Genomic DNA, 15,002 nt, shown 5'->3' with positions numbered 1-15,002 from the left:
TGTTGTTGTCTTACAAGCCATCAGCAGCAGGATTTCACTCTCATGAGTTGTGGAAAACATCAGTGATAGTTTTGTTTGTATTTGCCTAATTAGGCAGGGAGCTGCGATGCTATCTCAAGGACTGGCAGCTTCTTCGGAAAACACACACAGGAAGGAGCACAGCTGCGGAGGAATCTGTAGCTCTGTCCATGGTATCCTCGGAGGAGGCAGAGATTCAGAGCCTCTAGGTTCTAGACGTGGTGGGTAGGTTCAAACTCCAGCTCATCTCTTCCTTGCTCTGTTACCTGGAGCTTTAGCGCCATTGTGTCTCAGCTTCCTTATCAGCAAGGTAGGGGGCTCATAGGTGAAAATTACAGCAGGATAATCTATATAAGCCGGCTTTGAACTTATGTCCATTTCACACTAACCTCCCCGAGCGCTAAAGTTACAGGTATCAGCTACCACGTCTAGCCTACCCTCTCTCTATACATGCTAATTTAAATCCAAATGATGGCAGGGCAAAGGGGATGGCTCAGTGGGTAGAACGCTTGCTGTGCAAGCATGAGGATCTGTGTTCAGACCCTTAGCACCCCCAAAGTTGGGCATGGTGGTATTAGGGGTAAGGAACAGAGACTAGTAGATCCCAGGGGCTTACCGTCCAGTCAGCATAGCCAACTGGTGAGCTCTGGGTTGAGTGAGAGAAGCCGTCTCAAAAAATAGGTAGAGACTGAAGAAAACACCCAACATGGACTGCTGGCCTGTTCTATAAAGGTGATTTGAATGGAGATGCTTCCCTAGGCTCAGCAAGAGTAGCACTAATGGGGGGTGTGGCCTTGTTAGAGTAAGTGTGGTTTTATTGGAGGAAGTGTGCTGCTGGGGGTAGGCTTTGAGGTTTCAAATGCTCTTCCTGCTGCCTGAGGATCCAGATGTGGAACTCTCAGCTCCTTCTCCACACCATGTCTACCTTTATGCTGCCATGCTTCCCACCGTGATGCTACTGGACCAAACCTCTGAAACCGTAAGCCAACCCTAGCTAAGTGCTTTCATTTGTCAGAGCTGCTGTGGTCATGGTGTCTCTTTACAACCATAGAAGCCCCAAGACAATATACATGGGTACACTTACCTATACAACATGCATACATGCATATCACACACACACACACACACACACACACACACAAACAGAGAGAGAGAGAGAGAGAGAGAGAGAGAGAGAGAGAGAGAGAGAGAGAACAAATGGTAGGGAGGTAGAAAGAGGTGCCTGTCCTAGGAAGGGAGCAGACAGGTTCTCAACCAATTAGACTGTTAGATAGTTGAGTCAATTTATTTTTCTTCAACTGTTTACTCTGTAGCATTTTCAATTAAAGGGAGTTGTAATCTTTTCCTCCCTTTGGACTTCAATCATAGATTTATGAGACATCTGAGAAGTGCTTTTTAGGAGAAAAATGCTCTGTTTGCACCTGAGAATGTGCTGGCAAACATTTTCTTTCTGGTGTCTCAACCTTGGTGACCAGAAAGACACCAATGTGTCAGTGAGAGACTCACGTCTGGTATACTGAGTGGGGCAACACAGTTAAAATGGAAGAGGACAGAGCCACAGCAACAGGAAGTCCTGTGACACTAGCCCTCAGTTTCCCTCTTATGCACTCACCAAATCTTTGCTGACTTCAGCTGTGTTCCATTCTGACCCTTTTGTACCAGGCCAGCAAGGGGTAGGTATGGAACCTGTGAGAATCTGCCATTATGGTCAGGATGGAGTTTTTGTGGGTAGATGATTAAATGCTCAAGCCAGGCCCAAGCCACTTTCATGCTTCCCACTATGATGATACTGGCCTAAACCTCCGAAACTGTGAGCCAACCCCAGATATTTCTCAAGAGCCTGAGCTTATGGGTGCCACAGCAGAGCGTTTAGGACCTGTCTTCCTCAGAGTCTGAGTCAGGATGGAGAGGAAGCCAGGTCAGGACATGGGTCAACTTGTCTTTAGCACCAGCACCCAGATCCTGAATCCTAGAGAACCAGGAATGGAACCTCAGATCAGAAATACAATTATCTGTGCCTTGATGTCAATTCTATGATCTGTTCTTAGTGACCTGGGACCTCCACTTGGTCACTGACCTGATGAGACAAGGTCCCGACAAGAGGCTGATAACCATTGACAGTCCTCATGGCTCATGGCTGTCTGGAGCATAAGCAACTCTCATTTGGGAAGATTGTTGCCTTCCCCCATCTCTCCAGGGTACCAGAGCTGAGCATCTCTGAAGCTGGCTGGCTCCCATAACACTTAAACTCTATGGCAGCACAGTATATTTTGGAGATATTCTCGGGTATTTTATCTCTGCTCAGCTGGGCTGCAGCATTAGGCCCGTGACTGCTATTGACCACCACCATAATGTTTCAATATACATTTTTTTTGGCAAGACATAACTCATACTTTAAAATATTAATTTCCCAGCCCTGCGGTGTTTCCGAGTGCACTTCGATTTTTATTTTCCTGCAGCTGTACAGTGTGAACGAGGTAAAAGTACTTCCCAGTTGAATGCATACGTCTCATCCATTCTCTACCCCTCGACGTTCCCAGATGGCAGGTGAGTGACACCCGGATCCATCCTTCTGAATTTCATCATGCATTTCAGCCCAGCAATCGGCCCCTTGCTTGCCCAGCTCAGGGTTGAGTAATGACAGAATGGTCAAGCGACATGGAGTGGCTGTTGTTTTTTAATGCCCCGGGGAAAGGGTAGCTTGGCAAGGTGTTTGGATGAGCTTCTGAAATAGCCATGCAGAATAGATACCAAATGATACCGCCTGGCATAAACTACAGGGTTGACGTGCCAGTCAGTAGCAGCTGCAGGAGGCCCCCATGGTGCAGCTTGCCTGGGTGGCTGAACGAGGTTGGCAGTTAATGTAAACCCTTCCTGTCTTTTCTTCCTATCATGAGATGAATCCTGGGAGAAGCGGATTTTCTTGTGAGTTTTCAGTTCATTGACTCTCTCCTTGGGTGGGAAGCTGGCTCATGCCTTGATAAACGAGGATTCATTTTGGGCCAAGAAACGGGAGCACATGATGTTTGGAAATCAGACATCATGGGGATCACAGTGGCTTTGGAATGAATTCTGTTCTAGGTCTAGGACCGGCTATCAGAGTGGGAATCAGTGCTCATAGCCAGAGGCACCTAGGATCCTAGGGGGACCAAGGCCTTTGCTGTCAGGAGAGTTGTAGAGCTGGCTGGGGATTTGAGCCCCAAATGGAGTGTGGAGCTTCATAGTAGAACAGATAGGGTGAGGCAGCGTAGGTACTGAGCCCTTTTCTGTGTGGGCAGGGGAGTCTGGAAGTACTCACTTGAGAGGTCTCTGCCTACACCTAGAGCCAAGCCATCTTTGATCCACAGGACGAAGCCATCATATTCAGGGATGGCACACAGCAGAGTCACTGGTTGTCCTGACACCACCACTTGGTCCTGGGGTTGCTGGCTGAAGGAGTAGACTTGACCTGGGGAGGGAGAAGCACAGTGGTCAGTCAGAGAGGACCGCAATGCCCTTTCACGGGACAGCAGAGCCAGGCTGTCCCAAGAACCCAACTAGAGCCGAGTTCCCTCTTCAGGCGCTGGTTTGAGACTCCAGCCCCTCTCTTATCTGACTCCAGTGATGACCCTTCTGGATGAATCTCAGCCACCATGGGACATGCCACCTCCCTCTTTCATGTTCAACTCCCACCTAGTTTCACTTGCTCAGGAGTCATACAGTTCTAGTTCAACCTGGCAATCCAGGCAATCGGTGGCTAGTATAGGGCCTTATAGCCATCCCTACCTAGAGTCTTCTTCCTTCCTTCTTTTTTAAAGGTTTACTTATTTTATTTATATAAGTACACTGTCACTGTCTTCAGACACACCAGGAGCAGGCATCAGATCCCATTACAGATGGTTGAGAGCCACCATGTGGTTGCTGGAAATTGAACTCAGGACCTCCGGAAGAGCAGCCAGTGCTCTTAACCACTGAGCCATCGCTCCAGCCCCCTTCTTTTGTTTTCCAAGGTTGGCTCTTACAGTCAGTCTCCCCCTTGGGAATCTCTTGGAAGCCCACGCCTCTCACTCACAGCTCAACGCAAGATGCCACAACGGTTGAAGTTATTGGCTCATATTTTATTAAACAAATAGCTTGTTGCACAGGTGAGATGCCAGACTCTGTGCATCTTTAAGCATCAGCTCATGAATTTTCTCATTGTGTTAGCGGCATAGCCACAGTGGGCGCTGCCTCTACATGGAGAGGCTGGCACAAGTATGGGACTAAGGAGAGTAGCACTGAGCTGACTCAGTACTTCCAGTGCTGGGTGTACTGCCTGGGGGTACTATGCTAACAGCACTCCTCAGAGCATCAGCAGTCAGCTCTGCAGGACTGGGAACCGAAGTGTTTGTCAGTGGCTATCTGTGGCAGGTTGGGGACTGTCTCATTGTGTCTCTGAGGCTTGTTCTCATTTGCTGACCTGGGCTCCATGCAGCTCCCAAAGCATGGGCTCAGGGAAAGTAGAGAGCTAATGTGGTCTGTGTTCTTGACGAAGAGTGGGCAGTGGGTCACTGATGGTCTGAGATGACTACAGTCAGTATTTTTCCATATGCCCCTCTCTTAGAGACAGTGTAATGCTTCGGGGCAGGAAAAAAAATCACCATTTTGTAACAAAGAAGCCAGGATCAGAGAGACATGGCAACAAGATCAGAGTCACACAGATAGTGAGTGGCGGAACTGCGGCTGGAGTGGGGTTGACTTGAATTTTGAACCCTCAGTTTGTTCCCACCTCAACCCTGAAGACACAGATGTTCTGTGGGAGGGAAAAGAACATGGCAGTCAGCTGCTGCCTCCTTCCCACAGCACCACAGATGAACTGGACTTGGATTACCTTCCCACACAAGATGGCAGGCATAGGGAAAATGAGGTGCAGGGTAGGGCTGGGGTTCCTACAGCAACAGAGAGTGGGGGCAGCAGGCAGGCCTGGAGTTCACAGCCTGGTGGGATCTTAGCAACCTCTCTGAGGAGTCTCATTAAAAGTAAAATTGGCCTGGAATTGTGGGAGTAAGACTTTTTATTCTGATTTGAGCTTTGCAAATTAGATTACGGGAGGATATTTTAATCAGCTCTGGGTAGTGAGCTTTTTCCTTACTCTGTCTCTTCATGTTTTCTGTTGCAATTAGGTTCTTGCTGACACCAAAACAAGAAGGAAGAAAAGACAAGACAAAAGAGGAAGAGGAGTGAAGGGAAGAGCCATAAAGCAGTGGTTCATACAGGGAGAAGGGAGAGAGGAGGAGGAAGATGGGAAGAGGGAGATGGGAGGAGGGAGATGGAGGAGGGAGATGGGAGGAGGGAGAGAGGAGGAGGAAGATGAGAGGAGGGAGATGGGAGGAGGGAGAGAGGAGGAGGAAGATGAGAGGAGGGAGATGGGAGGAGGGAGAGAGGAGGAGGAGATGGGAGGAGGGAGATGGGAGGAGGGAGAGAGGAGGAGGGAGATGGGAGGAGGGAGAGAGGAGGAGGGGGAGAGGAGGAGGGAAATGGGAGGAGGGAGAGAGGAGGAGGGGGAGAGGAGGAGGGAAATGGGAGGAGGGAGATGGGAGGAGGGAGGAGGAGGAGGGAGATGGGAGGAGGGAGATGGGAGGAGGGAGAGAGGAGGAGGGAGAGAGGAGGAGGGAGATGAGAGGAGGGAGAGAGGAGGAGGGGGAGAGGAGGAGGGAAATGGGAGGAGGGAGATGGGAGGAGGGAGATGGAGGAGGGAGATGGGAGGAGGGAGATGGGAGGAGGGAGAGAGGAGGAGGGAGATGGGAGGAGGGAGAGAGGAGGAGGGAGAAGGGGAAGGGGTGGAAGACAAGAGGGAAGAAGAGAGGAGGAAAGGATGGGGAGTCGGAAGGAAAGGGAATGGGGAGGAGGGAGAAGAAAAGAAGAGTGGTTAGGAGGAGGAATAGGGAGGAGAAGTGGAGGGGAGGGAAGAAAGGAGGAGGAAAAAGAGGGGGAGAGAGCAAAGAGGAGGAGAAGTAGATGAGGATGGGAAAATAAGGAGAGGAAGACGAGGAGGGGGCAGGGCGACACCTTTTCTGTTCCTGTTCTAATCTTTTATCCTGGAATCTTTCGAAAGGACAGTGTCAAGGCGGTTCCAGTAGCAGCCAGTGCTCCTGTGATCAGAGAGAATTATCAGGTTGTCAGCCAGGGGCTAAAGAGACTGTAATGAAAAAGCCCTGAAGGAAGTGGTGCCTGGACTTCCAAATGTCCCTTATTAGGAGCTTCAGCAGGAGGTAACTGTCCATTCTTCACACCCCATTCTTTTTATGCTTGGTAGGAGAAGGAGGCACTGTTGGAAATGCTTGGAACATCCATTTCTGGAGACAAGGGTGAGTCCTGGATGCTCATCGTGAAAATCAGGAGAACTGGATGGTGCAGGACCCTGGGAGGAGAGGTCAGTGACATCACTGTGGAGGCGGGGTTAACTCTGAGTACTCACAAGACCACGATGGAAGGTGGTGGCTCAGAACCAGGAGTTGGAGCAGGTGCAAGATCCTCCTGGAAACACCAGGAAACAAAGCCCGACAGGGCAGAGAGAACTGCCTAGGTGCAGTTCTGATGGGGGCTACTTTGGGCTTTAGTCACCACTGTTTATGTTTTTAGATCCACTTGGATTTTCTGTGGAAAACATGTTTCTGGGGATAGGGAGGGCACAGAGTTCTCAAAACCATCTGAAATATATGATTTGAAATTTATTCTGGGGTAGGAGCTGAGTTCCCCCAACCAACAGCCCTTCTTTTCTGTCCGATTTTAATATTCTCATGCTATGTTCAGACCACTAAAATTACTTTGCCTACAGGGTTTCCCTCACAGCATAGGCTATGGTTGTTTCTCTTGATAAATGACGAGATAGTTAAACGAGCTATTATGAAGACACAACAACTTAGATTGCAGAAACAAGCCAGAACAGGACTGAGGATTTTGTTTCTGCCCGTGACATTTCAGAAGGTTAGAAGGAGCTGTGCAGGCTGCAGGAGAAAAAGTATTAATGGAAATTATCCTGTGGTGAACCCTGAATGTTACAGGATCCATTTGCCAGGTGAGATGTGCCCCCTGAACATTAGTGGCATGATGGTTGTAAGGGCAACCAACTGCCTTCTGACTAGGTTTGAGGCCCGCTCCAAAGAAGGAAAATTCCCCTGATCCTGTAAACCTGATACTGATAACCAGTAAAGCCCTCGACAAAGGAGGAGCCCATGGCCATAGGCTCCAGGAAGGGAGCTATTTAAATGGGCAAGGTGTCAAACCTCCTTCTAAATCTTCACACAGACTTCAACCTTTGCTTTTAATGTTGGTCAGAGAAGTTTCTTTTGTGCAGCCGCCGGCAGCTAACGCAGACTTGTAACTGATCAGAGTGTTGAGAATAAGTGACTGCTGTGTGTCCATCCACAGATGACATCCGTCATCTTCCATCCCCACTCTGTAAGGCGCATGGAACAGAAAGAATGTTAGAGCCGGAGGATGGGGAGTAGTACTGGGAAATGCTGCCTTCTGCATCTGGCGTGAGCAGCACACTCGTGAACTCATTACAGCTATGGTTACTTGCACAAGAACTATACAAGATCGAGCCACGATATCAGTCAACATTCCAGCTCATGGCACTAACTGGACTCAGTAGACTGTGTGTGTGTGTGTGTGTGTGTGTGTATGAGAGAGAGAGAGAGAGAGAGAGAGAGAGAGAGAGAGACACGGGGACATGACGGTGGGAGAAGGGGACATGTTGAGTGATGCCAGAGGGGAAATCTGGGGATGGATAGGACCGAGATACATTGTATACATATGTGAAATTGTCAAAGAATAAATAAAATAAATTTAAACTAGATATTATATTGATATAAGTAAAATGATTTTTTTCTTTCAAACCTGAGATGCTTTCATAAACAGATCTTAGACTTGGTGGATAAGAGGAGTGGATAAAAGTTGGGGTGCTATGGAAGAGGAAGTGGAGGGGAAAAAACCCAATACTCTTTAACCCTTAGGACAGACCTTGAGGCTTTCAGGGTCAGGGGCTCTTGGGAGCACAGTGTGAGAGGCATGGGTGGGGTCCTTTTTAGAGAATACCCTTCTCCCAACTTGCTCCCTTTTTCCTTTTTCCACCTTAGGCAAACTGTCTTTCTTCTTCCTCTTTCATCACTTTGACCCCCCAGCCTATGGGATAGTGCCACCCACACTCTGGGTAGCTAGTCTCTCCTTAATCTCAGGAAGCTCCCATATGGACACGCCCAGAGGTGAGCTTTCCTAACGTCCTAGCACCTCCTTAGTCCAATCCCGTGACTGACAACCAGTGCAGCCAGTTTCTCCAAGTCTTATTGGCACTTACTACTCATCCAAAGATGGGAAAACATAAATGAAGACCTACCGTGCATCTCCGGAAGGACATCTCTGTCACAGTGCCTGGAACAGCATGTGAAGATCAGGTGTCTTTCCATTAAATGCTTGTAGCTTGCTACCTCCGGTTTGTTTCCTGTTCTGTGCTCTGCGTTTATTGTGGGACAGTAGCTTTTGCACTATAAACTACTGACCGGGTAGATACTGTGCTGAGCACAGCACACAGAAGGGGACAGGGAAGAGACAAAGGAGAAGAGCCAGAGTGACAAGGGATCCGCTTCACAGGAGAGGAAGTCACTGAGTTATTTATGGGAACCCGCTGTGCGATGGACCTGAAGTACTGAATGCACACGTGGCAGCCATCTTTACTACGGCTTGGTGATGCATTCGGCCATCATTATCACATGTTTTAGGTGAACTGAATGCTCTAATGTGGCTCTTAAACATCTCCAGAGGGGTGAGCTTGATGCTTTGGAGAGGTGGGAGTGGCACCATGGGAGGTGGAGCCTCCTGGGAGGTCTTTAGGTCGTTGTTGATATGCTCTGTTCCTTCCTTCCTTTCTTTTTTCTTTCTCCTTCTTTCTTTCTCTCTTTCTTTCTTTCTTTCTTTCTTTCTTTCTTTCTTTCTTTCTTTCTTTCTTTCTCTGTCTTTCTTTCTCCATTTCTTTCTCTCTCCTTTTCTTTCTTTCTCTCTTTTTTCCTTCCTTTCCTTCCTCCCTCCCCCTCCCCTCCTCCTCCCCTCCCCCTCCTCCTCCCCCTCCCCTCCCTCTCCCCCTCCACCCCTTCCTTCCTTCCTTCCTTCCTTCCTTCCTTCCTTCCTTCCTTCCTTCCCTCCTTCCTTCCTTGTGTGTGCGTAAGTGCAGGGGCATGTGTCAGTGTAAATGTGGAAGTCAAAGGACCACTTCTACCATGTTTGAGAGAGGATCCCTTATTGTTCACCACTGTGGAATCCAGAATAACTGGCATTTGACCTTCTGGGGTTTTTCCTCTCTCCCTCTCCTAACTTTCAATAGGAATAATGCAGACATATCCTGTAGATCCTGTTCTACAGGGACATGGAGATTCAAACTCATTAGAAATCTACATGGAGGGATCAGAGATGTGCCCTTCTGGTTCGGTCAGAGCATCCCTTACTAGTCAGCTTTGGAGGCTCCCAGAGTGCCTGGCCAGCAGCACAGAAAGGGCTCCAATGTGTCCACCTGCTCTTATTAGTGACCAGTTGGAAGAGGCTTAAGGATACTCATTTCCTGTGTCTTTATTGCCAGGTTTCTCTCAGCTCAGAGCATGTGGTAAATTGTCTCTTTTGAGATTAAGAATGATGTCCTTGTCATGAGAAGCAGACAAGGGAGAGGAAGAAGAGCAGGACCCAGTGGCCCCTAATGATACCAGAACAGTACTGGCAGACACAAGGGAAGGGACCCTGCAGGTGGCACAGAGTTTGTTTCCTGACTTAGACCTGGTAGCACCCGTGCAGAATGCTGGGTTGTGATCTCCACAGATTGGGGTGGTGGGAATGCACTAGCCCACTGCCTGACAGATAAGAAATCTGGTTTTTGTAGAGGATCTGAGTGGGTGACAGTGACTGTGGTAGCATCAGGACCTGAGATAGGGGCAGGAACCATCTCATCTTGTATGTGTGTGAGGCGGTGGGCAGAGAAGTGTGCCTTTTCTGCTGGCCATGCTCTTAGAGCCTGGAACAAGCAAGGATATGCCCAGAGACGGAATAAGAAGTTGCACAGAATTAGTGCCCAAAGCAAGGTAGAAGGAAGGAGCCACAGGGACCTGGATTCTGAAGTGGTCTGCAGGGCAAGCCAGATGAGGGTAGGGAGAGGGTGTCTTCTGCTGTGTAGAACATCAAAGTTCAGAGGTTAGGATGTGGCAGAGAGGGACGGCAGGAGGGCCACAAGCTCCAGTTTCTGTGTTGGAAACTTGTAGAGTCGTTTGAGAGACGGGGTCTAAAGTACATAAACCATTCCTACCTCCCGTAATGACAGTTCATTTTGATGAACTGGTGTGTGGAGTATGAAAATAATCAGAAGGGGACAGTGGCCTCATGGTGGGGAGAGTGGTGTGTGTGTGTGTGTGTGTGTGTGTGTGTGTGTGTGTGTGTGTGTGTGTATGTGTCTAGAGAGAGGAGGAAAATAGGAAATAGGAGAGGGTTGAGGGGAGCTGGCTGCATTAACCCTGAAATTTGTGCTGAGACAAGCGTAGTTAATGAGAAGCCATCATTTGGGACCCATTTATTCAGGTGCCAGTTTTAGAAGGATGGATGGAGAAGGATCATCCAAAGACAGGAAGACCGATCGGGAAGATTGTGCTGTCATAAGGGCTCAGCAGAAGTGTATTGCCAGAGGGAGGAAAATGGGCTTAGCATCCTCTTGGAGGTAGGAGTGATAGCATTTGCTGGGGAGAGGTAGGCTCTTGCTGTCTGTGATGGTGAGCCTCTTGTTGTCTTCAGAGGTGAAGCTGGGCTGAGGTGATAAGGTCCTGTGGTAAGTGTGTTGATGGGGAGGGCTTTGAATCACACAAGGAAGGTGTGTTGGGTGTAGTTGGGTTAATGGGTCTGAAAGTGAGAAGGTGTAAATAACTTATGTGTATTGAACACACTGGCGTGTGTGTGTGTGTGTGTGTGTGTGTGTGTGTGTGTGTGTGTGTGTAGGCACATGGGGTCAGAGGGTGACAGATGTCTTTCTCAATTGCTCTTCACCTTAATTTTGAGACAGTGCTCACTGGGAGACTTCTTAAGTAGGCTAGGCTGGCTAGCCATTGGGCCACAGAGATCTTCCTGTCTCTGCTTCCCCAGTGCTAGGACTCTAAGCACACACTACTAGGCCTGGCTTTTTACGTGGGTGTTGGGGTTTGTACACAGGGTTCACACTTCCATGGGAAATACTTTATCAACCAAGCTATCTCCCAAGCCCTCCTTGCTGTTACTTCTTTAAAATTTATTTTTAGTGAGAGTACAAGATGATGGGTTTCATTAAGATGTACACAACCCACTCTACCCCCATACACCATAATCACATTCATGCTTCTATTACCATCTTGTTCTCCACTCATCCTGTTTGTCTTGCCACCTCTAAAGGGTTCCTTGTACTTTCATGACTTATGTAGTATTTGGTGTGGACCTGAGACTTCACCTCCAAACATGAAAAGTTTCATGTGTGTGTATGTATGTATGTATGCATGCACGCACATATATGTATACACACACACACACACACACACACACACACACACACACACACACACACACATATATATATATATATACCTTCCTAAATGGGCTAAGGTCAATTTAGTCAGGTTTATGCTGGGACCAGCTGCCTGGAATTAGGTATTTAACTCCAGTCAAGGTTCACACTGACTTTGAATTCTGTTGTGTGAACAAGATGTTTTCTAGGTCCATCTTCCTTGGGAGAAGGAGATGGTGGGAGAACTTAGCTAGAGACTAGACCTTTCCCCCACTGTTCCTTTCTCTTTGGTAGAGCAGAGATTTGGAGACACTTTTTGTTTTCAGCTCAAAGAAGCATCCTGCTAATGGAGTGAGCATTTATTTTGCACAATCATGACATGTGGACAAACCCGGGAGAGGGCACAGGGACACTGGGCAGGGCTGGCACCTAGTCCTCCTCACCCAGGTCCTCTCTCTTCGGCATGTAGACCATGTCTCCAGGTCTCTTGGAGACACTTTCCTTTTCAACTCCATCATTTTCAGCCATTGGCAATTTGTTTCTGATGCACGGAATTAGGAGAAGCTTGCTGGTGTCGTGAATATTCTAGAAACTGCATGTTGATTTTGTTTAGTTGTACGTGGGAGTAAAGCACTTCCCAGGCTCAACCAAAGGGACAGAAATTTGGGGTTTATTCCTCCTCTGTTCCCTAATTCCTTGTGGGAGCTACGGTAGCATAGAACACCTTTGACTCTGACAGCCTCAAACTCCTGTCCTCAGGACACAATCTGCCAAGGTTGTCCTGGATACGATGGGTCTCTAATGAAGAACAACCGGACTGACCAAGGCAGGGTGAGTCCAAAGTTATCATAAATCACGTGCCTGCTGATTATCAGTGTTGCAGCCCCAGCCAGAGCTTGTCCTGTGCTCATTAGCAGCAGGAGGCGGACTCCGCCATCGATCCAGCAGAGGCCTGGGTGCCAAGAAGATGCTGATAAGTGCTGCAGCGAACGGGGTTCCTCTGTGTCCGTGAAGGATCCCATCCATTCCTGTCTGAGGTCACCCATAGGGAATGAGGGTGGGCAGAGGGGTGGAGGTCAGTGGAGGAGATAGGAGATGTAGAAGGGGGACATTCTGGCCACAAAACAGAACGCTGAATAATGTCCAGGCCTGCTGCTACTTGGCCACTGGACTCAGACTGGGTTCCTTCCTTTGTTTCTCTGTCTGAATCTAAGATTTTTGTGACTTTAAACAGGAAAGCAATAGGACTCTGGTACTAAAGCACAGGGATAGCACAGGCCTTGGCCATAGGCAGAAAGTATGTTTATGATTACTTCTTACAGAGCATCGGTTTGGGAGCCACTGGGCTAAGGGTGAGGCTGGGCCACAGGTTAGCGTACACCCTGATGCCTAGCATTTTTTGCTCTCTAGGCCACAGGTTGGACACATGAAACTATGTCTGTGCCCTGAGGACCCTGTGTTGCCACTTTTCAGTTGTGTGCCTTTGGGCCTGACTCTGCCATCACTCAAGCTTGCATTGGTCACCTGTAAGATGCAGAATCTAGACCACTAGATAATCAACCTGCTTCAGGCCCCTCCTTCCCAACCCTGACGCTGCAAGCTCTAACATACCCAAACTCCTCCTTTCTCAAGTCCTAATGATGAAAATAAAATGTGAGGCCCAGGGATGTGAAAGCAAACCCTCAGGGACTCTTGGTCTGTTTGGGGGAAGATCTTGTCCTAAGTATTGTTTTTTCTTTAAATCAAGAATTAAAAAACATAATCATTTTTGTAGTTCTATGCACCGTGTCCTTCAGAATGATTCCAAAACTTTTATCTGTGCAAAAATTATCCACGGAACTAACTAAAAATACAGTGTCCTGGACTCAAGCTTAGAGAGGTTGAGATGGTAGATTTTCCTGATGTCAAGGAACCTGTGTCGAGAGCTTCCAGTAGTTTGGGGATCACAGCTGAGGTGTATCCACATGTAATAAGCAACAGTGGGCTCAGGGTATGCACTCTTTCTAGACTCTTAAGATTAATGGCATTCTTGACCAGCTACTGTCTCTTTCTGAATGTGCCTTACTTTTCCCAAACTAAACCAAGAAGGTATTGGACAAGTCAACCGTTTCCCCCCTTTATAAATGTTTACGATCCTCTTGTCAGTGAAATGTCATGTACTGCAATACTAGGGTTGGGGAACTGAGTCCTGCCTCGGCTCTAATGTTGGCCTCCAAGGTGTCTGTGTGCAATGTTCAAGGGCTCAGAAGCACTGGTTCTGAGTCCTTAGATGATCTGCAGAGGTTCTACGAAGGGTAGCTTAGCTATGTCCCACTGATTGGAGTGTAAGCCTAGCTCCTCGGAACGCTGTGTGGCTGGGGTAGGCTGCCATTAAGCATCAGATGCTTTTTGTCTCTTGGCACTAACCTAACATTGAGAAGCCCAGTTTACATCTGGCACTTAATGAGGAGACTTCTTGATCCTGGTTGCAAGTAAACCATTCCAGTGCATGTCCTCTGTTCTTCCCCCTCTTGGAGACTAATGTGATCAACTTTAAAATCTCTTTTGAAATTGCATTTATGCAGCGTGTGTGTGTGTGTGTGTGTGTGTGTGTGTGTGTGTGTGTGTGTGTGTGTGTGTGTGTGTGTGTGGTGTGGTGTGGGAAGAGTTTAAACTCCAATAGTCAGGCTTGGCAGCACCTCTCCCCACCAAATAATCTTGCTTCCCACTAAGTACACCCAACTCTTTATAGTCATGGTTAATGGGGAGTAGGCAAGGGTGTGAAGAATCCCCACGATGGACAACTGGAGCTAATGAAACTTATTATCACTTTGGATGCAGTTTGGTATTCTTGTTTGAATATGAGTGGATTTGACTTTTTCTAGGAATTTCTAACACTTAAACAAACTCACAGTCTGATCATTGGGTTCCCTGCCTGTCTCCCCTTCAGCTGGGTGGAGAGCATCACTTCCATACTGGTCCAAAGTTAGTGGGAACCACACTCTGTCTCACCTTTGTCCTCCCTCTGGATCACACCTTCCCTAAGACAGACTGGGCATATTAACTGATTTTGCCTTTAAAGGACTTTCATTCCCTTTGGGCCTCATGCAAATAAGAGCAGAATAAGAAGCTGTGAAATGTTAACAGAGGACTTCATTAAGCAGTCTTGGTGATAGCATTTGCCAGGAATGGGGACAATTTGCCAACAGATAATTGAGAGCTGACTATATATGTGTCCTAATTAAAAAAGCGATTCTTGTCACTGCCCTGGGATTCTGGGCCCAGTCTTCTGGTTGGTTTGGGATATTAGCCACAGAGAACTTTTGTATATACTTCATGCTTCACAGAGCACTTCCCATATATTTTCTTACTTAATAATCCTCTCAGTACCCCATGGAGAAGGGTTGATCGCCAGCCTCCCAAGTAAAAACTTGAGAAGCTAAGGCTCGAAGCCAACTGTCCTGCTGTAGCGATGCCCGTACTTATT

General features: G+C 48.0%; 1 protein-coding gene and 1 long non-coding RNA gene across 9 annotated transcripts in view; one reads left to right on the top strand and one right to left on the bottom strand.

The window, feature by feature from the left end:
• The window catches only part of Kirrel3 (kirre like nephrin family adhesion molecule 3), a 539,739-nt gene that overhangs the window by 89,128 nt on the left and 435,609 nt on the right, over window positions 1–15,002 (bottom strand). For all 8 annotated transcript variants that reach the window (NM_001433793.1, NM_001433795.1, NM_001433794.1 and 5 more), the window contains 1 exon segment: window positions 3,317–3,466. In NM_001433793.1, coding sequence (NP_001420722.1) covers window positions 3,317–3,466 — 150 coding nt within the window.
• On the top strand, window positions 94–5,193 carry LOC148004022 (uncharacterized). The gene is made up of 2 exons (XR_015627594.1): window positions 94–2,565; window positions 5,160–5,193. It is a non-coding gene; the product is annotated as an uncharacterized LOC148004022 (long non-coding RNA).

The sequence above is a fragment of the Rattus norvegicus genome, chromosome 8 (assembly GCF_021556685.1).
Source record: "Rattus norvegicus strain SHRSP/BbbUtx chromosome 8, alternate assembly SHRSP_T2T, whole genome shotgun sequence".
Lineage (NCBI taxonomy): Eukaryota > Metazoa > Chordata > Mammalia > Rodentia > Muridae > Rattus > Rattus norvegicus.
The sequence above is the reverse complement of the archived record's forward strand: the minus strand, read 5'-3'. Positions and strand labels throughout refer to the sequence as shown.